The following is a 27,079-nucleotide window of genomic DNA, read 5'->3' on the forward strand; positions in this document are numbered from 1 at the left end:
TTTTATCATAATAAGTGTACTTTTTAAATTCCTATCCCCCATTTCCCTCATCCCTGATGATCATTTTAGTCTTATAAAATGTTCTACTTTGTCTCTCTAAACAATTTTTATCTTCATGTCTATTTGTATATTATTAGTCTAAACTACCAATCTTTTGGTTACAGTTTGCATGATATATCTTTTTTCATACTTTTAACAGATTTATATCTTTGAATTCTAAAATGAATCTCTTAAAGACAGCAAATAGTTAGATTTTTATTTTTTTAAGATTTTATTTATTTATTCATGAGAAACACAGAGAGAGGCAGAGGGAGAAGCAGGCTCCATGCAGGGAGCCCAACGTAGGCCTTGATCCAGGGTCTCCAGGATCACGCCCTGGGCTGAAGGCGGTGCTAAACTGCTGAGCCACCGGGCTGCCCTAGATTTTGATTTTTATACATTCTATTAATCTCTACCTTTGATTGATGAGTTTAATACATTTTCATTTACAGTAATAACTGATAAAATAGGGACTTATGCCTACCATTCAGCTAGTATTTCCATGTGTCCTTTGCCTTTTTGTTTTACTAATCCTCAATTACTGCAGTTTCTTGTTAAATAGATATCTTCTAGTGTACCATTTTTTTTAAAGATTTTATTTATTTATTCTTGAGAGAGAGAGAGAGGCAGAGACACAGGCAGAGGGAGAGAGAAGCAGGCCCCATGCATGGAGCCCCACGTGGGACTCAATCCCGGGTCTCCAGGATTAAGCCCTGGGCTGATGGCGGCACCAAACCGCTGAGCCACTGTGGCTGCCCCTAGTGTACTATTTTAATTCCTTGTCTTTTGTTTTTACTATATATTTTTGAGTATTTTTTCTTTGTGATTGCTTTATGAAGTATAATTAACCTCTTAATTTATAACAATCTAATTTAGATGAAAACTAATGGAATTTCAATAGTATAAAAAACATTGCTCTTATATTGCTCTATCTACCCCTCCTTTATCCATATAATTTTCACAAATTACATTTTTATATGTTGTATTCATTAACTTAGTTATAATTATTGTTTTATGAAGTTGTCTATTAAGTCATATATAAGAAAATGGAGCTGGGCAGCCCCGGTGGCCCAGCGGTTAAGCACTTCTTTCAGCGGGGGGTGTGATCCTGGAGACCTGGGATCGAGTCCCACGTCGGGCTCCCTGCATGGAGCCTGCTTCTCCCTCTGCCTGTGTCTCTGCCTCTCTTTCTGTGTCTGTCATAAGTAAATAAAATCTTCTAAAAAAAAGAAAATGGAGCTACATACATACATTCATACTATTATATTTTCCTATGTAGTCATCTTTGCTAGTGCTCTTTATTGTCTCATGTTGATTCAGGTTAACATCTTATGTCCTTTTTTTTAGTCTGAAAAACTCCCCTTAGTATTCTTGGAGAATACTTTTGCTAGAGATTAACTCCATCAGTTCTTATTTATCTGTGAGTGTCTTAGTTTCTCCTTCATTTTGAAGGCAGTTTTGCCAGATATAACATACTTCATTGACCTTTAAAAGTTTTTTTCTTGGGGAACCCTGGGTGGCTCAATGGTTTAGCGCCTGCCTTCGGCCCAGGGCGTGATCCTGGAGCCCTGGGATCGAGCCCCGGGATCAAGTCCCGCATCAGGCTCCCTGCATGGAGCCTGCTTCTCTCTCTGCCCCCCGCCCCCGTGTGTGTGTCTCTCTCGTGAATAAATAAATAAAATATTTTTTTAAAGTTTTTTTCTTTTAGCACTTTAAATATGTTACCCCTCTGCCTCCTGGCTCCCATGGTTTCTGAGGAGAAATCAGCTGCTAATCTTATTGAGGATGACTTCTTTATGTTTAGCCACTTCTTTCTTGCTGCCTTCAAAAATTTTTGTCTTTTGACTGTTTATGATGTGTCCCAGTACAGATCTCTTAGTTTGTCCTTCATTGACTTCATTGAGCCTTTTATGTGTAATGTTTTTCATCAAATTTGGGACATTTTCAATCATATTTCTTCAAATATTCTTTATGTTTCCATATTTCTTCTTTCCTTCTGGAGTTCACAGTTATGTTGGTATAATTCATGATATCCCACAGCTTTCTGAGGTTCTGTTTATTTTTATTTATTCTTTTTTCTTGTGTTTCTCAGACTTAATAATTTCAACAGATCTAGCATTATGTTCAAACTCTTCTGTCCAAATATGCTGTTGAGCCCCTCTAGTGAAATTTTCATTTCATTTATTGTACTTTTCAACTCCATCTGGTTCATTTTTATAATTTCTATCTCTTTATACTATCTGTTTAATAAGACATTGTTCTCATAATTTCCTGTAGTTTTTTTATTTTTATTTTTAAAAAGATTTATTTATTTATTTTAGAGACAGATAGAGAGTGAGTGAGGGGGTAGAGGAAAATTAAGTGGGAGAGAGAGAATCTTAAGCAGACTCCCCACTGAGCATGGAGCCTGATGTGGGGCTTGATCTCACAACCCTGAGATTATGACCTGAGCTGAAATCAGGAATCAGAGGCTTAACTAACTGGGCCACACAGATGCCCCTCCTTTAGTTTTTTTAGACATAGTTTCCTTTAAATCTTTGAGCATATTTACAATAGATGATTAAAACTATATCTAATAATTTTAATGTCTGAGCTTCCTTATGGATAGGTTCTATTGCTTGGTGTTTTTTCTGTGTCATGGCCATAGTATTTTTTTCCTTTTTTATCTTTCTCATAATTTTTCATCAAATACAGGATATTTTAAATAATATAATTTCATAATCCTGGGAATCATGCCATTCCTTCTCTCCAGGGTTTGTTGGTGGTGGTGGTTTTTGTTGTTTGCATTCGGTAAATTTCTGAACTAATTCAGTAATTCTACCTTCTTTGTCATATGTGGCCAGTAAAGTCTCTGCTCAGTTAGTTTACAGGAAAGCTAATTATTAGCAATTTCCTTAAGTGCCTAGAACTAATTGTCTCCTAGTCTTTGCCAAGGGGATCTGTAAGCAAGTTGTACTCCCAGTCAGTTTAAAACTCTGCATTAGCCTGCACTCCGTGCTTGCACAGAACCTCAAAATCAGCCAGAGGTGAAAGCTTATCGATTTCTTAGGTCTTTTCTGAGTGTGTGCAGAGCCCTACACATGTGTCTGGCCTTCTAGATTACAAGAAATATATAGTAGCTTTTCAAAGTCCCTATGGACAATTCATTTTCGGTTTTTCCTTTTAAGCTTTTTAGGTAATCTATTGTTTACTCCAACTGTTATCCATTACATCGGGCATCAGTGCCATTAAAACATAAGCTGAAGTCTTCCCAAAATTAATTTCTCAATACTTTGAAGGAACAAACTATTTTGTTTACATTATTTCCTATAAAATCAATGAAAGATAAATTTTAGCTCAGTTCTAGTCAGGCTATTTCAAAGCAATATAATTATCTAAGCACTTCAAATGTAAAAGAGGATCAGGTTAGCAAGCCTTTCCAGAGTCTTATTGCTCAATCATTCTAGGCTTAAAGAAAGAATATTTAGAACAAGCGGTAAATGGAAGAATGCTAGCACAGTTAATGAGAAAAAGGGACAATGATGCCTTGCCATAGCAAGATCCAGAGGTGTTAACTGACTTTAAAGCTGTGAAAGAGTAAAAGTATGGTGATCATGAGGGAAATAGAGTCACAATTCAGTCCTAGGTCTGTCTGACTATAGATCCTATGCTCTTTAATTATTAGGTTACATACTGCCTTTCCTCTCTGTATCATGTCAATTATCTGATAAAAATCTGGATTTACTGGATCAAGACTAAACTCCTCTGCTGACTTTCAATCTCCTCTCTAATTTTTACTCCACCTACCTATAGCCAGATTTATTCTCTGCTAATCCCTAAAACAATCATCCAATTTAATAAGATTAGTTTCCATACTGAACTTCACATCTGTCATATTCATTTCTTATTCTTGGCCTTCACTTACCTGGAGTGCCCAAATCTCAGCCATCCTACAAAAGCCAAATCAAGACCCATCTCTTCTATGAAGCTTTCCCCGAGCTCCCATTCCTCTAAAAATCTATAGAATTTATCATCTGTAGCAAATAATTTTTCATGATTTTTAAATTGACTTGTAATTTACATACCATAAAATTTACCCTTTTAAAGTGTACAATTCAGTGATTTTTAGTGTATTCACAAAGATGTGCAGCCATATTTCGATTGCTTGCTCTTTACCTCATTGGTGAGAGATGGAGTCTCGCTTTTAGGTTATAGGGATGGCCAGGTATATGATACCTAACACTGAACAGATGAGATTAAAAGCAGTTTATTAATCACATATACTCAAATCCCAGGGGAATGACATAGCATGTCACACAGGATCACATAGGAATTATACTAGGGAGCAGAGTGAATAAGCAGGGGCTGTAGGAGGCAGGCTTTGTAGTGTCAGGAGGGTGGAGTAATCATTGGTTCCCACAAGATGATGTGAGTGGTTTGTTTGAATAATTTCGCAAACTGGCAGGGAAACTAAAACCTTTTATTTAAGGATAAGCAGGAATTTTGCCTGGTCCTCATGATAAAGAAAGTTGTTTGGCAGAAGAGGGTGACAGAACATGAGAGAGTCCTAACGCTGGGAAATGAACAAAGGTAGTGGAAGGGGAGGTGGGCAGGGGGATGGGGTAACTGGGTGACAGGCACTGAAGGGGGGCACTTGACGGGATGAGCACTGGGTATTATACTATATGTTGGCAAATCGAACTACAATAAAAAAAATATAGACACACACACACACACACAAAGAAAGTTGTTTGGCTAGAGGACCTTATCCACAGGAGTAGATTTGAGAGGATGGCTTACAGTTAGGCCACTAGAGTCAATCCTCCCCTTCATTTCAGATGTCAAAGCCATACATAATATTGAACCACAAACCATCACTACTTTCTATTTCTAAAAGAGTTTCATCACCCCCCAAAGTGGGGACATGCCCACTAGCCAATTCTTCCATATTCTGCTTTTCTCCAGATGTAGGCAACAACAAATCCACTTTCTATCTCTGTGGGTTTGCCTATTCTAAAACATTCTTGATTATGATACCTTTATAGTAAGTTTTAAAATTGGAAATTGTGAGTTCTCCAATCATTCTTCTTTAATATTCTCTGGACTATGCTGGGTCCCTTGCATTTCTACATAAATTTCAGAATCAGTTTGCCAATTTCTGCAAATAAGCCACCTGGGATTTTAATAGGGCTCGTGTTGAATCTATAGATTAATTTGGGGGAATATTACCATCTTAACAATATAAAGTCTTCCAATACACAACCATGGGATGCCTTTCTACTTATTTGGGTATTCTTTAATTCTTTTCAACAATATTTTGTGGTTTTCCATGTGCAAGTCTTGCAGTTCTTTTTTAAATTATTCTTCTGCATTTTATTGTTTTTGATGCTAATGGAATTATTTTCTTAAGTCATTTTCAGAACTACAACTGGTTTTTGTATAGAAATACAACTGATTTTTGTATGTTGATTATGTTTCCTACAGCTTTGATAAACTCAATTATTAGCTCTCAGAGGCCTTTTTAGGGTTATTTGGGATTTTCTATATGCAGAAATCTATAGTTTTTTAAATACACAAAACCTTGCTATCTAAGAATTGAGTTAGTTTTATTTCTTTCTAATCAGGATGATTTTTATTTTTTTATTCATACCTAATTGCCCTGGCTAGAACCTCCAGTACAATGTTGAATAGAAGTGGTAAGAGTGGACCTCCTTGTCTTGTTCCTGATCTTAGGGGGAAAGTGTTCTACCTTTCACCATTAAGCTTGTTAGTTTTAGATTTTTCATAGACGCCTTTTATTAGAGTGGCGAAATTTCCTTCTTTTCCTAATTTATTAAGTGCTTTTGTCATGAAGGGTATTGAATTCCGTTAAATGCTTTTTTTCTGTATCTATTGAGATAATTATGTTTTTGTCTTTTTTCTATTAATATGCAGTGTTACATTGATTGTTTTTCATATGTTGAAACTACTTTCCATTCCTGGAATAGAAACGACTTAATCATGGTGTATAATGTACATGGTGTACAATATATATTGCTGGATTTAGTTTGCTACTATTTTGTTGAGGATTTTTCATCTATACTCATAAAGGATATTGGCCCTAGTTTTGTTTTCTTGCAATGCCTTTGTCTTATTTATATGTTAGAGTAATGCTGGACACGGAAGTTTGAAGGAACTCTGTATTAGAGTTCTCTAGTGAAACAGAACTAATAGGAGATATAGCTCTTTGTCTTTATGTACATATAATATATAAGATTATATATTATATATAATTATATATTATATAACTACATTACATAACATATATATAATAAGGAATTGGTTTACACAATTATGGAGCTGAGAAGTCACATGATCTACCATCTGCAAGCAAGAGACCAGAAAAGCCAGTGGTGTAATTTAGTATGAGTCCAAAGGCTTAAGAACTGGGAGAGTTGATTATGTAGATTCCAGTCTGGGTCTGAAAGCCTGACAACCAAGAGCATAAATGGCAAAAGGAGATCAACGTTCTAGCTCAAGCAATCAGGCAGGAAGGGGCAAATTCTTCCTTCATCTTCTTGTCCTATTTATGCTCTCAAGGGATTGGTTGATGCCCACCCACAATGGGGAGGGCAAACTGCTTGACTGAGTTCACAGATTCAAATACTAATTTCATCCAGAAACACTTTCACAGACTTAACCAGAAATCATGTTTAGCCAAATACTTGGACACTTTGTGACTGAGTCAAATTACACATAAATTTGACCATCACAAGCTCCAATCTCATTTTGCTCCCTCCAGTGGTTTCAAGGTTGCTTGATTTCATCATGATTGTGCCCCCCCATAGTTTTCAAAGTTTCTATGAAGCTGGGGAGAGGCTGGAGGTAGGAATAAGGTAAGTTAAAATGCCACAAATCTTGCTGTTTTTACTCATTCAACCCCTTTACTTGAATAAACACTCCTTGAATTCTTGCAAGCTTTTGGTTAATTTTCAGAGTCTTAGAAAGTTAATTCTTAAGAGTTTTTGCTAGTTTTCTCATTGCTTTTATGCAGAAGAGGATTTTCAGTGGTTCTTACTACACCATTTTCGTTAATGTCCTATGGTACACAGTTTAACATTTGTATACCATCTTATCTGTTTGCTTCTGTATTGCGTGTGACTTATGTTCCCCAAACTATAGATTTTTTTTACTGCATATTTCTGTATACTACCTCCACAGCGTCTAGCAAAGAAGTTCATTAATCAACCTTATTAGAATTGAGATTAAGCTCATTATTTTTTTATGTCTTTATGTTGAACAGGTTGTATTTGGGAAATAAAACCAGCTGTCATCCATAAACAGAGTCCCTGCTTGGTGGAGTATATGCAGCAAAATATGAAACACAACACAGGTGAGCATAGCAAAAACTAGAGAGTGCCAAGCTGCAAAGAAAGACAGACTAGTGATGCTATGATCGTAATCCTATAGCTTTATCCTCCAACTTTTAAAAAAGATTTATTAGAGGGAGAGAGTGTGTGTGAGCATGGGGGAGGAGGGGCAGAAGGGGAAGGAAAAAGAATCTTAGGCAGAATCTGCACTGAGCTCAACATTGGTGCTCAGTCCAGATACCCTGATATCATGACCTGAGCCCAAACCAAGAGTTAGATGCCTAACCAAATGTGCCACACAGGTGCCTCACTCCTCCAACTTTTTAAATCAAACTTTTAATTTTAAAATATTTAGACTCACCAGAAGTGACAAAAATTATATAGCATTCTCATTGTTCACCCAGCTTCCTCTAATGTTAATATCTTGCATAACCATAATACAATGATCAAAACTGAGAAATATACGAACTAAACTAGAGACTTTATTTGGATTCTTCAACTGACTTTTCAAGTCTGTAGTGCAGCAAAGATTGTAGAGGGGAAAAAATGGAGGATGCAGAGAAAGACTCCCTGAAGTTTTGTAGGGCAAAGATATCTGAGTAAGAGGGAGTAAGTTGAGGCCAAAATCCAGCATAGGCACTGGTTAGTGCCTTTTCCTAGTTGGCCTCTGAGGAGTGTCCCTTTCTGTGTTCAGTTTCTTTGCGGAGGGTGCAGTTTGGGGGCCTTTTGTCAATGTGTAGTGGGGGAAATCTTTTTCTTACCTGCAGAAAGATTCCACGTTAATCTTGGGCTTGCCTTTTCCTATGCTCTTAGTTATCCACAAGGTAAAGTTTGGAAACAAAAAAAAATTACCTTTGCCCTTACAACTCATTTGTTTAATGCTCCTCTCCTGAATGTGGGAATATTCAGACAGGATATTTAGATAAAAACACTGCTTAGGTTGAAAGATGATACTCTGTCTTTTTTCTGCATGGAGTAAGAAACAAACAAGCAAAGATAAAACAGATTGGCAAGATGAGGAAAACAGGTTGCCTTCTAGCTCATGTCTAGTTGGATGTTCATAAAAGAGTTCTTAAATCTGCACTGGTATAAATTCAGTGAAGACTGAATATATGTATATATGCATATATATATATATATAGTATTTTATATACTATAAAAGTCAAATAGAAACATTTAAAAATTAGCTTGTCAGAAGAGTTGACTAAAAGTGCATGGCACTCAAATTCTGTTACCTTATAATATATTACAAATCATCAACTGCTCTTCTAACACTATAATTTATGGATGATTTCATGGTTAAAATTAAATGGAAGAAGTCAGAGTCTAGTATCAGGATGCTAAAAATTAATTGTTTTAAAATAAGTTCCAGATGGATACAGTTAAAAGTATAAGATGAAGCCTTAAAAATATCAAAATAAAAATAAGTGAATAATTTGTTTACAAATATGCTACATAAAATTTAAAACTTCCTATTAAAAATACTAGAAACAAAATTAAAAGGTAAAGAACATCCTGGGGAAAATATTTGTAAAATATATTACAGATAACCAAATTTGATATTTTTTTTAATAATTCTCCTTTTTTATTTATTTATGATAGTCACACAGAGAGAGAGAGAGGCAGAGAGAGAAGCAGGCTCCATGCACCAGGAGCCCGACGTGGGATTCGATCCCGGGTCTCCAGGATCGTGCCCTGGGCCAAAGGCAGGCGCCAAACCACTGCGCCACCCAGGGATCCCGCAAATTTGATATTTTTAATATATAAGAAGCTTTTACAAATAAATAAGAAAAAGTTAAATATTCTAATACAAAAATGATCAAAAGAAAAAAAGTCCTCAAAACAAGAACACAAATGACTAATTAATATATAAAATATTGTTCAACTTCCCTAGCATGTCTATAGTGTAAGTACCTGACAATTAGTTTCTTTGATTATAAAGGCCTGATATTAAACTTTTGATTGCTGAGGCATCATATCAAAGACTTCCATCTCAAATAAATACATTACCAGCTACACAAGTAGATAAAGAGACAAGCAACCCCCACCTACAAAGTTCCCATTTTATTTTATTATTTTTTAGGGGGAGGGGGAGAGGGAAAGAGAGAATCCTATACAGGTTCCACACCCAGCACAGAGCCCAACACAGGACTTGATCTCACAACCCTGAGATCATGACCCAAGCAGAAATAAGAGTCAGATGCTTAACTGACTGGAGCCACCCAGGTGCCCCAATGAAGTTCCCCTTTTAGAAAGCTCTGGTTGATCTAGGGCAGCTGGGGTAGCTCGGAGGTTTAGCACCTGCCTTTGGCCCAGAGCATGATCCTGGAGTCCCAGGATCGAGTCCCATGTCAGGCTCCCTGCATGGAGCCCACTTCTCCTTCCTGTGTTGTGTCTCTGTGTCTCTCATGAATAAATAAATAAAATCTTTAAAAATAAAGAAGAAGAAAGCTCTGGTTGATCTAGATAACTGACTGCTTTACCCTTCTTGTGCTTTAATTCCCACTTTTATGTTTTAAATTCACCAATGAAGAGTGAATCCAGGAAGCCCTAGGCACCTCACCTTTGACTCAATAAAATCAGAACACAAACTCCTTACCTGTGACCTCTCTGTGTAGCCCTGGCATGCTGTGTACCTTCCTGAATATGTAAATGATAATTTTTGTTTTTCCAAAGTTCCCTACTGGTTGTTATGTAGAAATTTCTTGCAATCACAGTAAAAAACATGAGGGCCAGTCCAGCCACACATTGGCTCTTGTTGGGGAAATGCCTGTGTGGCTCCAGGCATTCCTAGCTGTTAGTATCAGTATGGGTAGGCTGAGACCAACACAAAACGATGTCAATGTCAAAGAAGGTAGATTGTAAAAATAATATAATGTAATTTTTCCTTATTAAATTGGAAATGAAAAAGGATAATGATATTTGGGGTTTCTCAGAGTGCAGACAAGTAATTATTCATATACTTTTGGGGGAAGTATACACAAGTATAAGCTTTTTGATAGGCAAGTTAGCTAAATCTATCAAAATATTTTAAAATGCAATTACTTAGCAATTTGACTTCTAGCAAGTGCACTCTCCCATACACTCTTGCCTTACTTGGAGACTGATTTCTGGGAAATTCAATCTATAATTATGTTAAAGAATATTTATTAACATGGGGAGATGTTCAAAATATTTTGCTAAGTTAAGGAAGAAGACTTACCATTTTCAACAATATGGCCAACTAAATTACCTGAAAACCTTTTGTTACACACTTCTGTAAGTGCAAGATAAAATATACAAACATTCTTTTAATTGCATGAATGAAAATAAATTTCATTACTGAGCTCCCAAGAAATAAAGGAAAACCCCTGGATTCTAGAAACAAAGAGGAAACTGAAAATCAAAGTTGTAATCTTGTGAGTGGAAGTTGTTGTTGCCCTGAGAAGGGAATTCCAACTTTTAAGAATCATAGGGGGAGGAGGGGAAGAAGGTGGTAGAGCAGGACCCTACGCTCACTTAATCCCATGAATACAGGTAGATAACTATCAAATCATCCTAAATACCCCATAAATCTACCTGAAGACTGGCAGAACACTTCACAACTAAAAGTAGAGAAGAGGTCACATTGAAGAAGATAGGAAGTACAGAGACATGGTTTGGGAGAGAAATGGACTGTGGCCACTGTGGTAGTGAGGGAGCCACGGTTTCAGAGAAGGGTAAGAGAAAGACTAGCACACAGAGAACTGCATGGGGAAAACAAGTCTCCATAGCAATTGCCTTGGAAAGCAACAGGGCCTGAATTTTGCTAGTTCTTTCAACCAGTGGGGTTAAAAGTTGGAACTTTAAAGATTAGCCGGCTTGGCTCAGATAGAGCCCAGAGGGCATTGGAGCTACTCTTGGAGAGAAGCCATTGCAAACGGCCTGTGGAACATACAATGTGGAAACAATGATCTGAAGAGCATCTGGGGCACACAGTGGGGAGGTTAGTTGCTCCTCTTATAGTATGTCCCAGAGTGACAGCATTCATGGAGAGACACCTCTGAGAACAAAGGAACTGGCAGGCACCATTTCCCTCCCTTGCCCATCAGCAGCCAGAACAAAACAGCAGAGTACATGCAGCACACATTGGAGATACTCCTGAAAGTTCCAGGCCCTGGGGAAGAAGGGATACTACATGGCAGGGAACTATAGGACCTCTTCTTCATAAGGCCATTATTTTTAAGAACAGGAGATATGGGGTGCCTGGGTGGCTTAGTAGGTTAAGCATCCAACTCTTGATTTTGGCTCAGGTCATGATCTTAGGGTAATGGGATAGAGCTCTGTACTTAGTGGGAAGTCTGCTTGGGGATTCTCTCCTTCTTCCTCTGCCCCTCCCCCCACTCATGTGTGCTCTCTCTCTCTAAAATAGATAAATAAATCTTAAAAAAAAGAACAGGAGACACAGTTGATTTTCTTAATACACAGAAATAGGCACAGGGACTTGGGCCAAATGAGAAGACTGAAGTTTGTCCAAAATGAAAGAACAGGACAAGGCTGCAGCCAGAGATCTAAGTGAAACAAATATAAGTAACATGCCTTATAAAGAATTTAAAGTAGTGATCTTAAAGATACTCACTGAACTTCAGAAATGAGTAGAGGACATCAGTAAGACCCTTAATACAGAGACAAAAAGGAACCCATCAGAGATGAAGAGTGCAAAAGATGAGATTAGAAACACTCTTGATGCAATGAACAGCAGGCTTGAATAAGTAGAGGAATGAATGAATGACCTAGAAGACAGAGAAATGGAAAGTAATCAGGCTGAACAAAAAAGAGAAAAAATAATGATGCAAAACTAAAATAGACTAAGGGAACTGAGGGACTCCATCAGATGTAATAACATTTGTATTATAGGAGTCCCAGAAAAAGGGAAAAAAGGGCAGAAAAGTTATTTGAAGAAATAATACCTCAATACTTCCCTAATCTGGGGAAGAAAACAGATATCCAGGTCTAGGATGCACAGAGGACCCCAAGAAAACCAACAAAAGTGTCTTAGATCCACACTAAGACATACTGCAATTAAATTGGCAAAATATGGTGACAAATAAAAATTGTAAAAGCAGCAAGACAAAAGAATTCAGTAAGATACAAAGGAAACCTCGTAAAATTATCAGGGGATTTTTTAGCAGAAATTTTTCAAGCCAGAAGAAAAGAGCATGATATATTCAAAGTGCTGAATGGGAAAAATCTATAGCAAAGAATACTCTATCCAGGAAGGCTACCAGTCAAAATAGAAGGAGAGATAAAGAGTTTCCCAGAGAAATAAAAATTAAAGGAGTTCATGACCATAAAACCAGCCTAGCAAGAAAAATTGAAGGGTACTTTTTGAGTGGAAAGGAAAGACCCAAAATGACAGCTGAAGGTAGGAAACACAAAAGCAGTAAAAATGAATATTTCTGTAAAAAAAATCAGTCAAGGAACTCACAAAATAAAAGTGTGTAAAATATGACAACATATACCTAAAACACAGGCAGGAGTGGACTTAGATGATCATTAATGTAATGTAGACTGCTATATGCAGAAGATGTTATATACAAACCTAATGGTAACCAAAAATCAAAAACCACTAATAAATATGCAAAGAATAAAGAGAAAGAAATCCAAATATATCCCTAAATAAAACCAACAAACCATGAAAGAGAGAAAGATAAGACATGATCAGAAAAAAACCTTCAGAAACAACCACAAAACAAAATGGCAATAAATACATATTTATCAATAATTTTTTTTTTAAAGATTTTATTTATTCATGATAGTCACAGAGAGAGAGAGAGAGAGAGAGAGGCAGAGACACAGGCAGAGGGAGAAGCAGGCTCCATGCACCGGGAGCCCGACGTGGGACTCGATCCCGGGTCTCCAGGATCGCGCCCTGGGCCAAAGGCAGGCGCCAAACCGCTGCGCCACCCAGGGATCCCTTTATCAATAATTTTTTAATGCAAATGGACTAAATGCTCCAATCAAAAGACATAGAGGGAAAGAATGGATAAAAAACAAGACCTATCTATATATACTGTCTACAAGAGACTCATTTTATTTTATTTTTAAAAATATCTTATTCATTCATGAAAGGCGGAGAGAGAAAGGCAGAGACATAGGCAGAGGGAGAAGCAGGCTCCATGCAGGAAGCCTGATGTGGGACTCGATCCCGGTACTCTGGGATTACACCCTGAGCCAAAGGCAGATCCTCAACCGCTGAGCCACGCAGGCATCCCCAAGAGACTCATTTTAGACCTTAAGACACCTGCAGATGGAAAGTGAGGGGATGGAGAAACATGTATCATGCAAATGGATTTCAAAAGAAAGCTGAAGTAGCAATACTTATATTGGACAAAATAGACTTTAAAACAAAGACTATAACAAGAGACAAAGAAGGACACTATCACAATAAAGGGGTCAATCCAACAAGAAGATATAACAATTGTAAATATTTATGCACCCACATGGAGCACCCAAATACATAAAACAGTTAATAACAAACATAAAAGAGCTAATTGATAATAACACAGTAATAGTAGGAGACTTTAACACCCCACTTAAAGGGTGTTAAAGGACAAAGGACTTAGTTTAAAGGACACAAAGGACAGATTGTGTAAACAGAAATTCAACAAGGAAACAATGGCTTTGAATGACACACTAGAACAGATGGATCTAACAGATATATTCAGAATACTCCATGCTAAAACAGCAGAATACACCACCTTTTCAAGTGCATTTGGAACATTCTCCATAATAGATCACATATTAGGTCACAAAACAAATTATAAAAAATAGGACTACCCTAGGACCCAGCAATTGCACTAGGTCTAGTGCAATGTACTAGGTATTTTCCTAAAGGACACAAAAGTACAAATTCAAAGGGGCACATGTACCCCGACATTTAAGCAGCATTATCAACAACAGCCAAACTATGCAAAGAGCCCAAATGTCCTTCGACTGATGAATTGGTAAAGAAGATGTGGTATATATACACAATGGGATATTCCTCAGCCATCAAAAAGAATGAAATCTTGCCATTTGCAACAATGTGGATGGAATATTATGCTAAGCAAAATAAGTCAGTCAGAGAAAGACAAATACCATATGATTTCATTCATATATGGAATTTAAGGAACAAAACAATTGATCAATGGAAAATAAAGGGAGAGAGAGACACAAATCCAGAAACAGAAACTCTTAACTCTAGAGACAAACTGATGGTTACCAGTTGGGAGGTAGGTGGGGGGATAGGTGAAATAGGTGACAGGGATGAAGGAGTGGACTTGCTGTGATGAACACTTGGTGTTGAATAGAAGTGCTGAATCACTCTCTTGTATACCTGAAACCAATATAACACTGTATGTTAACTATATGGAATTAAAATAAGAAGTTAACCAAAAAAGAACCACAGGGACAGGAGATGAAGTCTTGGGTCCAATGGTCCCATCAGTTAAGTTCCCCCAGGAGGGATGTACTCTCCATAAAAGGTTGGACTAGAAAAAAATCTACATCTTTAACAGAAGGAAAGTACAAGGAAGTTCATCTGTCCGTGTCGAAGTCCTAGATATAAAAAAAAAATACATATATATCTGTGAATTAAAGCACAGGCCTGAAACTCATGTGGGTTTTAGATTTTAATTTATACTATCTGAATTACCAGGAATCTTTACTCTGATGCTCTTGGCAGAAGCAAAAGTAGAACTGTTTTGAATGGATGTTCCCACAACACAGACCACAAATGTTTTCACAGAATTTTTTTTACAAATCCCATTAAAGAAGACATCACAATAAAAACCTGCAAGAATAAATTATCTAACATGAGTGAGAACCAGTGGACACAGACGCCAGCAAGCTTAGAATCCTGAGAACCACTGAGCTGGGGGTGGAGGTGGCTAGCTCTGAGAAAATTGTCCAGTATAAAGAACAAATAGAGATGGGAAGTATGATGGAGCGGCAAAGTGACATAGAGGAGAGAATGAAGGTTGAAATATTAATCTGAGATGCGTTCCATGAGGAAAATAGAACCAAAGAAAGGCAATATTCAAGGAGATAATGGCTAAGGATTTTCCAGGATTGATAAAAGACTCAAGAAGGGCAAGTGCCAAATAAAATAAATAAAATTAAATCTATATCCAGACATGTTAGACTCAAACTACAGAACCAAAAACAAAGAGAAAATTCTTGAAAACTATAAGAGGAAAGACAGGTTACATCCAAAGCAACAATGATGAGATAAACAGCAGACTTTGAAATTATAAAATATAGGCTAGAAAACAGGTAAATAATACCTTCAAAGTTCTTAGGGAGAATATCTGTCAACCTAGATTTCAAAATGCAGCTAAATTATTTTTTAAAAATTTTATTTTTAAGTAACCGCCACACCCAATGTGGGACTTGAAAACACAACCCCAAGATCAAGAGTCACACACTCTACCAACTGAGCCAGGCAGGCACCTCCTCCTGCCAGCTAAATTATTATTCTGTGAGGGCAGTAAAAACATTTCCAGAAATGAACCGAGAGGATCAAGAATTCATAAATCCTTGCCAAAAGTCATACTTATGTGTTTACTTCTGAAAGGAAGCACTGAAGTGGGAAAGAGAATTGTGAACAAAAATATTGGTAAACATGTGGGTAGATCTAAATAAGCATTGGTTGTAAAAAAAAATAATGAGGATGGTGAATAATTTGGGGCTATAAAAACAAAGTTGGAGCGGCATGGTTTGGATAAAATTGTCTAAGTCCTTGAATTGCTTTAGGGGAGGGCAGAACTATTGAGAAATTTTCGACATTTTAAGTAAAAGGAAAAGAAAGAACCAAAATGTATAACCTCCAAACCACTGGGAGGAAAAAAAATAATTTAAAAAATTGACTAATAGGGAAATAAGGCATGAAAGGAGGGGGGGAAGGGTAGAAAAAAGCAGAATAAGAGAGAAATTCCATAAGGTGATATAGATAAATCCATATATATCGTTAATCATAATAAATGTGGCTAGACTAAAACTTGTGAGTTTAAAGACAGAATCTTGCTTGCATTTTAAAATCCAAAATTTAGGGGCGCCTGGGTGGCTCAGTTGATTAAGCCTCTTCCTTTGGCTTAGGTCATGGTTCCAGTGTCTTGAGATGGAGCCCCACAATCCTGCTCAGCGGGGAATCCCCTTCTCCCTCTCCCTCCGCTCCTCTCCCTTATGCTCTCTCTCTCTCTCTCTCAAATAAATAAATAAAATCTTTTGAAAAATTTAAAAATCCAAAATTTAGCTAAATTCTTTTCATAAAAGTCACCCAAAACATAAGGGCATAAGAAATGATGGGAAAAGGCCATACAAATATTAACCAAAATTGATGTAGGTATGGTAAGGTTAAACATACAAAACATATAAAGCATATAAAACATACAAAGTGATAAATATTAAGGATAAAGAGTGCCATAGTATATTTATAAAAGAAAGAATTTACCAGGAAAATATAACAGTTCTAAATCTGTCTGCACCCAAATATATTGCCTCAAAATACGTAAGAGAAAACCTGACAGAATTACAAGGAGATACCAACAAATCTATCATTGGAGGTAAATTTTAATGCACCTCTCCATGTTGATAGAGAAAGCAGACCAAAAACTAACAAGAATATAGAAGATTTAAACAGTCCAATTAAAAAAATTCAAGATGTACATGGAATTCTATACCAAATAATTACAGAATACTCATTCTTTAAAAATACACATAGATGTTTTATCACATTGCAATACAATTAGAATTCCAAGAAACAAAAATAAAAAAGTATTTACTTGGAAATTAAAAAGAAAGTAGGTAATAAAACCAGTTTGTGCAATATTATCCCATCTGGGGAAAAATAACATCTACGTTATGCATTGAAAAAAAGGTTAAAAAGAGGCACTAAAAATGGTAATAGTGGTTATATATGGTTTGTTGGCTTACAGGTGATTTTTAGCTTTGCTTTGTTTATTTATTTATAGCTTTGATTTATTTTTAAAGACTTTTCTGTGTTGTTAAATTTTCCTGCTTGGCACATGTACACATATATATATTTTTCCTAATTAAAAAAAACAACAATGAATTGCACTTAGGATAACTTGTAGAATAACAACTTGCTTGGTTTTTGCCATAGCCTCATAACTGGTCTCCTCCTTTCCATTCTGGCCCTAATATAGTCTCTTTCCCACACCATTGAGAATAAAATCCAATTTCCTAACCTGAGACTGCAAGGTTTTGGGTGACATTGCTCCAGCCTACATTTCCTTTTTTTAAGATTTTATCTATTTATTTAAGATAGAGAGAGCATGAGCAAGGGAGGGAGAGGGAAGAGCAGAAGGAGAGGGAGAAGTAGATTCCCCACTGAGGAAAGCTCAATGTGGAGCTCCATGTGGGGCTCTGGGATCATGACCTGAGCCAAAGGCAGATACTTAGTGGACTGAGCCACCCAGGTACCCCATCTAGCCTACATTTCTGACCTTACTTCCAGCCACACTCCCCAGATTCACTCTAGTCCAACAATGCTGTCTTTCATTTCCTTGAACTCTCCAAGTCCTTGCTATCTAGGTCTTCACATGTGCTACCCCTTGAACCTGGAAGTCCAGCTGCTCTCCTTCCCCCAACACTCTCTTCACCTTTCCAAGTCCCAAGTATTCTTCATGTTTCAGCTGAAGTATTAAATCCTTAGGGAAACTTTTTCTTCTCTCACTCCCCCACACTAAGTTTGGTTTCTCTGATAGATATTTTCAAAGCACCCATTCTTTTCCTTCTTAGCAGTAAAAAGAAACTTACAAATACATGTTTATGTGTTTATTGTTTGTCTTCTTTGATAAACCATTTGCTCTGTAAGTATGGGGACCATGGATGGTTTGCCCATTGCTATATCCCCAGCACCTAATATAGAGCCAGGCATGTGGTAAGCGTTCAATGGATATTTGTTGAAAGAAAGCATAAATGGATGGATGCATGATTGAATCCTCACAAGTGCTACTGGACATTATGGAAACAAAAAATGAAGAAGTTCATAAAGGAGAAGGCTACTAAGATGCCACAATTGTGGTTATATCTTTGAGTTCTCCTGGTATGGCTAAGATTCATTGAAAAATGCTGACCAGATAAGTTTCCTTTTGTCTTCTCTTTTCTCTGTCTGCTTTACTGGACTAGTCCCTTTTAAAGGGAGGAAGTCCTATGAATTAGCTTAAAAACAAAACGACAACAAAGTTGTTATTTCTGAGGCCAAAGACAGTGAAGTAGGATGATGTGCAGATGGGTATAAATTACTGGATCACATTTCACTGTCTTGAAGCTCTGTTTCATTATATAATTGATACACTACAACATAACCAAAGCCCAATTCAAGTTGGCTTGGATATGCTTTATCTTCTCTTCCAGGGACAACTTGTACACATTCAGTCAGCTTGAATAATAATGGTCTCTGTAATTAGGGCCAGTACATAGGAAAAAGAGATACATTTTCCACTGACTCACTATTGCTCTTTAGAGAAGAAAAATATTGGTTACTGCTTAGGCCTCCTCCCAGATTTACACTACAGGGTATAATCTTAAATTCTTAAAATATAGCCTTCAAAAAAGATGCTGAGGAAGCAAAGTAGGACATTTTTTTGTTCCTGCAACATCATGGACTTAAATTCACAGACACTAGTTCCTTTTAGTTAATCCTACCCTCAACTCTTGCTGCCATAGAGGAGTCATGCTGTTAATTTCAATGGCAAATTCTCTACAACTCAAGGTTTTAACACAACTACTTTGGCCCAAATCTCAGTCTTTTCCTTCTATTAGATCATCACAAACTAGGCACTTGGTAGTTATCAACAAAAGTAAGTCCAGAAAACATCTGCTTGAATATTTAGTCCTTTAATCATACAGAAGTGATAAACATCTTTCAATTTTTCATCTCTTCTCAAAATTTCACTGTTACCTTCACAATTCTACAGTGATGTGTGAAGCCTACTTAAATGAGCTTTAAAATGTGATTTATTCATAATTCTGAAATAAACAGGAAATACAGTCTAGAAGAGGCAGAAGACATTGACATAATTCATAAAAATAGGTATGATCGGGATCCCTGGGTGGCGCAGCGGTTTGGCGCCTGCCTTTGGCCCAGGGCACGATCCTGGAGACCCAGGATCGAATCCCACATCGGGGTCCTGGTGCATGGAGCCTGCTTCTCCCTCGGCCTATGTCTCTCCCTCTCTCTCTCTCTCTCTGTGACTATCATAAATAAATAAAAATTGAAAAAAAATTTAAAAAAAAATTAAAAAAATAAAAATAGGTATGATCAATTATGAATAAAGATAGGAAATAAGAACAAGTTTTATGAATGCACTACACTTTATTTATATTCCTTTTAAATGTCAAGGATTTCGATACTAAATATACATACAGTACCTCAAAAGGCATTGTTAGTAATTATTAGTGCACAAAAGGAAGACTATTTTTAACCTAACTAGATCCAAATATCAAGAGCAGGACTGGGGAAGCTAAATAATGCTGTGTGCTCTGAAGTATTGCTTATTCAAGTAAAACATGTTGTTAGTATGGTGCTCCAAACTATTTATAATCCTTTGTTATTTATATTTTCCAGAATTGTGAGAGCCTAACCAGAGAACACTGTAGATCATTTGATCAAATCAATGAAAAGGCAACCAAATAAACTTTTCTGGTGATAATAATGTCCAACTGCAATGCAACTGATTGCATCATAGTATAATTAATTGGCTTAAGTTCTTCAGACTCCTGAAATAAGTGGACCAACCATTTCATGGTCATATTTCAGTTTTTTTTAAGATTTTATTTATTTATTCATGACAGACACAGAGAGACAGAGAGAGAGGCAGAGACACAGGCAGAGGAGAAGCAGGCTCCATGCAGGGAGCTGGACGTCGGACTCGATCCCGGATCTCCAGGATCAGGCCCTGGGCCAAGGTGGCACTAAACCGCTGAGCCACCCGGGCTGCCCAATATTTCAGTTTTAATTGGCCATGCAGTAATCTGACTGGCTAACCTGTCAGTTTTATCCAGCTATTGCTATAAAAATGGAATAACTTATGAATATGAGAAAACAATATTTCTCACCAGAGTAATAGACATGATTGTAAATATCAGGATCTCACTTTAATTGAATTTAGACCCTTTCAGAAATATGTCAGAATAATAAGATAGAAAACATTAACCAATTTTTTCAAAGTTTTATTTTTTATCAGTGCTATTGTGCCATTTTTCCTTCTTATTCATGAAGTTTTAGAAGAAATTAATGAGATCCAGTTCTCTTTTCATAGTCATGGTGACTTCAAGAGTCTCAGTCTCCAGGATATAGAAAGCTTTGGCACTGCTGCATTCCACAGGTTGAGGAAGAGTTATCAACAACTTCCTAAAAATCAGAACAAAACAAGACAGGATAAAAACCCAGAATCAGCTTCCTAAAGTGAAATCCAGAAGATGTCACTTTTAATAAGGTAATGGAAAGCAATACAAAGTATCAGAAGATTAGGAACCAAAGAACAATATGAGACAGTACAAGTACTGGATCAAAAATATGCCTAAATAACATAAATCATATACCAGAGTTTTGGCCTTAAAAGTCCAAGCAGGGGTTTTGATCCCCCACTCTTTTTTTTCCAAAATTGACCTCATTTTGCATTATAGACACATAGTCTCAGGCTTGGATAATAGGCAGAAGAATACAGCCACTGCAACTTTATTTTTTTTTAAGATTTTAAAATTTTATTTATTTTTTTCAGGGAGAGACAAAGCATAAGCATGAGCAGGCGGAGGGGCAGAGGGAGAAGCAGACTCCCCACTGAGCAGGGACCTCAATGCAGGGCTTGATCCCAGGACTCTGGGATTATGACCTGAGCTGAAAATAGATGACTAACCTACTGAGCCACCCAGGAGTCCCGAGCCACTGCAATTTTAAGTTGGTTGGATAGATCTGTTGCCAGCCATGCTTACGTGTAGATGGAATGTGATTGACACAAATCTGAAAATTGGAATAGTTCTATAATAATTCTGCTAATGCAACCTTAGGCTGAGTCTCCACTACAGGTATAGTTATTGAAATTCGGCCTGGAATAATTCTAATACCAGATCAATGAAAGTGCTACTCTGGGCTTGCTTCTGGTTCTTTCTACTATACATTGAATGAAAGCCTTGTGAGAGATTTCAGGGTTTATTTTGCAGTTGTGGCTCAGTTGCTGGATAGCTGCATGCTTTAGATGCATTGCTGGGATGAGACATCCATAATTCTCTCATAGTGGTATGAATCTGTATTATGCATGGGGTCAGCACATGCTGGTAGCTGAAGAAAATTAAATGCACAAAACTCATTACCTCACATTCTTCATAGAGAAGGCTTGAGTATCTCTATAAAAAGTGGACCAAAAAACTCTTTTAGAAGGCATAAGACCCAAATTAGTAAAGTAATCTGGTATTTTTTAGGGATACTTACTGAATACTTATATAAATAACTAGTGTTTGAAAACAAACTCTTGAAAACCAATTGCCTCTTTACTCATTTGCAAATACTTAAGTTCAGGAAATTGGGCTCATTAAAAGTATTTATCACATGTCTCTGGAACCTAAAGGAGAAATTTTCTGTTACTCTTGTTCCATTCCAGATATTTAGGGTAGGAAAAACTGCTCTCTCTATCAGAAGTAATGATATGGTGATGTATTTCAATATAGTCTATATTTGGCATCTCAAAAAAAGCAGGTGCAAAAAATATTTAGAGTCTATCTTTTTAAAATTGTTTATAATATAGGTTGAGCTGGAGTTAGATTTGCTTTATCCTTTATCCTACAAATGATAATATATGCACTTTAAAAATAAAGCAAAGCTCAGTGGTGGTAGCTTCATTGCACTAAGACAACTATAAATCAGCCGAAGAAGGAGTTCCAATGATAATGTACACCTCTTTGTCCAGAGAGAAATAAATTCAGAAGAGACAGTGGCCATTGTAATGATCCATCTATCCCTGCATTTCTGTCTAGTCTTTAGTAGTATGGCTTCACATACTAAAATTTTGAACAACAGAAACTGAAACTTATTTAGGATCTTAGGAGAAAGGAAGTATTTTTGTCTAGTCTGTTTTACTGCTTGATATCTGAGTTGAGATTTATATTTAAACAAAATAAAAATCTACAAATACTTTTCCATGTACAATTCATTGAAGGACAGAACTATATCTTATCTTCGTGTCCCCCCAGTGTCTAGCAGAAGACCTATGTTTGTTGAGTGAATAAATAAATGGATGAAAAGCAAATAGGTCACCACAAAATAATATTTGAATACCTACTATAGATTAGCACTACCACATATGAATAAACATTTAAACCCAATCCCTCAGCCTTTATTTCGATAGTGTACTTGCTTTTAAGAAGCTACAGTTTAAGCACTGATCAAATGTTCATCCAGTGTTGATTTTCATTAGCAATTATTTAAACGTGAACTATAATATGTAAAAGTAAAGACAAAAAAAAACTATCCATAAAATGAACTCTAGAGACTTGCATACTTACATTTATATTAGCAAAGTCAAGGTGATGTTCCTTGCAAGAGATTTAAATACAGGACAACCTTGTTCTGTGCATATTCACATAATGCAGCTTTTATTTTACATAGTTAATAAATTATTTTATCTAAATATCTGGGTTAAAATAAATATGGCTTTTTAAAAGTTTTCTATTGGGGGGATCCCTGGGTGGCGCAGCGGTTTGGCGCCTGCCTTTGGCCCAGGGCGTGATCCTGGAGACCCGGGATCAAATCCCACATCGGGCTCTCGGTGCATGGAGCCTGCTTCTCCCTCTGCCTGTGTCTCTGCCTCTCTCTCTCTCTCTCTCTGTGTGACTATCATAAATAAATAAAAATTTAAAAAAAATTTAAAAAAAAAATAAAAAAATAAAAGTTTTCTATTGGAACCATAACTATTTTCAAAGTGCAGAAATAGCTACTGAGCTGAACTTCACTATTTCATTTTGAAAAAATTTTTTCACTTTGAGTATCAGTCAATTCTCAATCAATCTGAATTAAAGGACACAGCAAAGGTGAGAATAATCTGAACAGCATTCAACCAAAAATTAACTCATACTTTTATTTACAATATGTTTTTATTTTCCCATTCATGGAATTCATTTATGACATTCTTAGGATTCACTTCAAAAAATAATGAAACCTCTTATGAAGACAAAAGTCCTTGGGAAATTATCCAATTTCTCCTATCTTTCCTCCTTTCCATCTACTCCATGTTGGGAATTGACAATGCAAAACAACCAGTTTTTTAAAAATGAAAAATTTAAGACATTGCTTTATTTCTTAAGGTTGTATAATTCCAAAAATCTGGGTTTTATTGATAATTCTAATGCAGTTAACTATCATTTGACTGATATTACTAGTCCATTCAATTAAAATAGATTCACTTGTTCTGTCTTATACATACACGAACAGGAGGATATTTTCTCTTACCTTTCTTGGGGTGAGTAAACAGTGTTATAGTGTGTCAAAATTAGAAACTAAAGAAAGTTTATGTGAATATCAATAAACTGAAAAAAAAAGACACATTTCCAACAATACAATTTTGGGTAATAGCATGGCTCCAAAAAATGCTCAAGTGTTTAGGAAAAATGGTAAAAATGATGAAAACCTATCTTCAGTCTTCTATAATAATTCATGATTTCTTTTCTCAGGAGACAGCACCTCTCTGCACAGAGCATTTAATATATAAGAACAGTATATGATTCAAAAATTCTAGTGTAGCTCACATTCTATGTGGACAGGTATCTCTGTGTGAGTCTTTCATTTAGTGGGCTCTGATAGATATCTGGAATGACAGCATAGACAGAGCAGCTGCCTAAAGATTGATGGAGAACTGCTACGGGAACGGAAATTAATTCCATGGTGTGTAGATATGTATGTGCTTTTAACAAGCACACCAATATTATGGAAGATTAACTGTTCATTTAAGCAACTTTCCATGCAGAGGTTGTATGAGAGAATAGAAGCATTTATAATATGAATTTAAAAAGTACAATACTCCTTGAAGTGAATGGTAGGAATAGTGGGTGTAATTTTTATAACATGAGACAATTTCTTGTGAGAATATATTTTGGAAATGATAAAAGTAATGAAAAATATTTGATATATATTCATCTGTAGATCATTTTGGGTTAAATCCATCTGCTGTAATGAAATCAAGGTTAAGCTATGTATATACACTGGGTTGTTTACACATAGAAGTCTTTTGTGTGAAGGATCTACTTTTTATTTTTTGAAGTCCTAAGATCAACAGGGGAGAACTATTGATACTGATAATGTAAGAAAGAAAAGGTGCCAGTAGCTGACTGCTAGCCACACCCAGTTTGAAATGTTCGTGAGTTACAGAGAAAGAACCACTGCTATCAACCCAAGTGTGCTAACTGCTATACATTGAGATGAAAAGTGAACAAAGCAGTGAGATATTTATTTATTTATATTTTATTTTTTTTAGCAGTGAGATATTTAGATATTTTATCTAGCACACACTAGGTTCCATGGATTCCTTCTTTACAGTTGGTTTTGAGAGACAGCACTGATTTGTCCAGGCTTCAAGATAATATTTATATCAGAATCTTACTGTATGTTGTGCTTTGGGAAGATAATTTGAACCTGTGTAATAGGACTCTTGAAAATATCAATGCTTAATTGAATTATTCCACTATTACCTGTATTATTTTTCAACGTATTCGCACTACTTGAGGAGCTAGTGATAAATTAGTTGTTAGAATTTTTGTTTTAAGTAATTGATGACAAGATTTTTCTGTTCATTTCTAAATAAGTATAATCAAATTTAACTTTAGATCCCCACAAAAACTACAAAGTTTAAAGATATTGCTTCTCTTATGCCATCATTGTACAAAAAAACACATGAAAGACTTACATCTTAAGAGATTTTCACTTCTCATTATTTTTCCTCACAGATAAGCAAACTATATCTGAATGTCAAGAACTGTTTTGGTGATATCAACCTACTCCAAATGTATGGATGCAAAGCAGAAAAAAATTAGGTGTTTCCAAATACATTTATATTTATACTATGTAGATCAAACATCTGAATGACTTTCACTTTTTTTCAGACTTTAGGGGTGATGCAAAATAACAATGTACACTTTAAGAATATTGACTAAAGTTTCATTAATATTATAACATGTTATTCTAGTTCTTTTTTGTTGTTGTTGTTATTCTAGTTCTAAGTAGTACTCACTTATTAGGAGTACGGAGGTCAATGATCAATTCCTGGATATCAATTTTAATTTCAGAAGGGTTCGTATTTGGCAGTTTAATTTTAACCTGAAAGAGAAAATGAGAAGAAAAATACTGCTGTCTTGAAGAACAGTTAATGTGAAGAGTGTAGGGAAATAAGTGGAAATGAGAACTCATTTATTAAGTTCCAGCTTTGTGCAGGGCTAGGCCCTTCCCTCATAACAATCTTGAGAGGCAGGAATACCCTCATTTTATAGATGGTGAAACTGAGATACGGATAAGTTTACTGAGTGGCCAACGAGCAATTGTGTATAATTGAACTAAGGTCTGTCTGACTCCAATGCTATATAGGAACATGTTGGTTACTTGCTTGTAACTTTCATTGTCTGAAGGTATAGACTAGTGTACCTGCTAAGGTTGGGGGCTTTCAATGGACTTTACATCAGTTGACACTTTGAATAAAAAGTAGTTAGTTCTTAGGTTGGGTGTGGGTTGGTGATGCCATCTGTAGTATCCCAGTATATACTCCCATACCACAATTCCTAGAGAAGTTTAGGAGCCCCTAATAGTTATTAACAGAAGACAACAACATGATCCTTACACACACACACAAAAATGGGACTGTTGATTGGTTTGGTAAGATTTTACTGAAAAATGTCTCATCTCAATTAGCACATGACCCAGCAATTCTACTCCTGAGTACCTACCCCAGATCATTTAAAACAGGTGTTCAAACAAAAACCAAATGTGGTATAGCCATACAATAGAATATTATTCAGCCATAAAAAGCAATGAAGTACTATTACATGGAGGAACCCTGAAACATTAAGCTAAGTGAAAGAAGCCAGGCCCATATTGTAGGACTCTATTCATATGAAACATCCAGAATATATAAACCCATAGAGACTGAAAACAGATTGGTGGATGTCAGAGGCTGGAGATGGAGAAAAAAGGAGTGACTGTTTAGAGTACAGATGTCTTCCTGGGTTGATGGAATGTTCTGGAATTAGATATTGGTGATGGTTGCACAACATTGTCAATGTACTACATGTCACTCTCAGTAAATTTTATATTGTGTATTTTACCACAGTACAAAGCCTCATCTCTAACTCTAATTAAGTCCCCCTTTTTAAAAGATTGTATTTATTTATTCATGAGAGATATACAGAGAGAGAGAGAGAGGGAGAGACATAGGCAGACAGAGAAGCAGGCTCCCTGGGAGCCTGATGTGGGTGGGACTCGATCCCAGCACCTTGGGATCATGCCCTGAGCCAAAGGCAGATGCTCAACCCCTGAGCCACCCAGGTGCCCCTTAATTCTCTTTTTGATACAAGTTGATGATCTATCTATCTATCCATCCATCCATCCATCCATCCATCCATCTATGGTTTCTATAAACAAATGAAAACAACCTAAGTTTAAGGTAAATTATAAAGCCTTCTCTAAAATGAGCTAGAAGACTTGAAATATC

General features: G+C 36.3%; 1 protein-coding gene across 4 annotated transcripts in view; it reads right to left on the reverse strand.

Annotated features, from left to right (window-relative positions):
* Positions 1–20,543: 20,543 nt before the first annotated feature.
* The window catches only part of DNAAF6 (dynein axonemal assembly factor 6), a 42,365-nt gene continuing 35,829 nt past the window's right edge, over positions 20,544–27,079 (reverse strand). For 3 of the 4 annotated variants that reach the window (XM_072818244.1, XM_072818245.1, XM_072818243.1), the window contains exons 6-7: positions 25,610–25,695; positions 20,544–20,745 (exon numbers count right to left, since the gene is read on the reverse strand). In XM_072818244.1, coding sequence (XP_072674345.1) covers positions 20,616–20,745; positions 25,610–25,695 — 216 coding nt within the window. In that variant the 3' untranslated portion in view covers positions 20,544–20,615. Of the gene's footprint in view, positions 20,746–21,685; positions 21,738–25,609; positions 25,696–27,079 lie in introns of those variants that run through there. The other variant, XM_072818246.1, reaches the window with a different exon arrangement.

Source organism: Canis lupus, chromosome X (genome assembly GCF_048164855.1).
Source record: "Canis lupus baileyi chromosome X, mCanLup2.hap1, whole genome shotgun sequence".
NCBI lineage: Eukaryota > Metazoa > Chordata > Mammalia > Carnivora > Canidae > Canis > Canis lupus.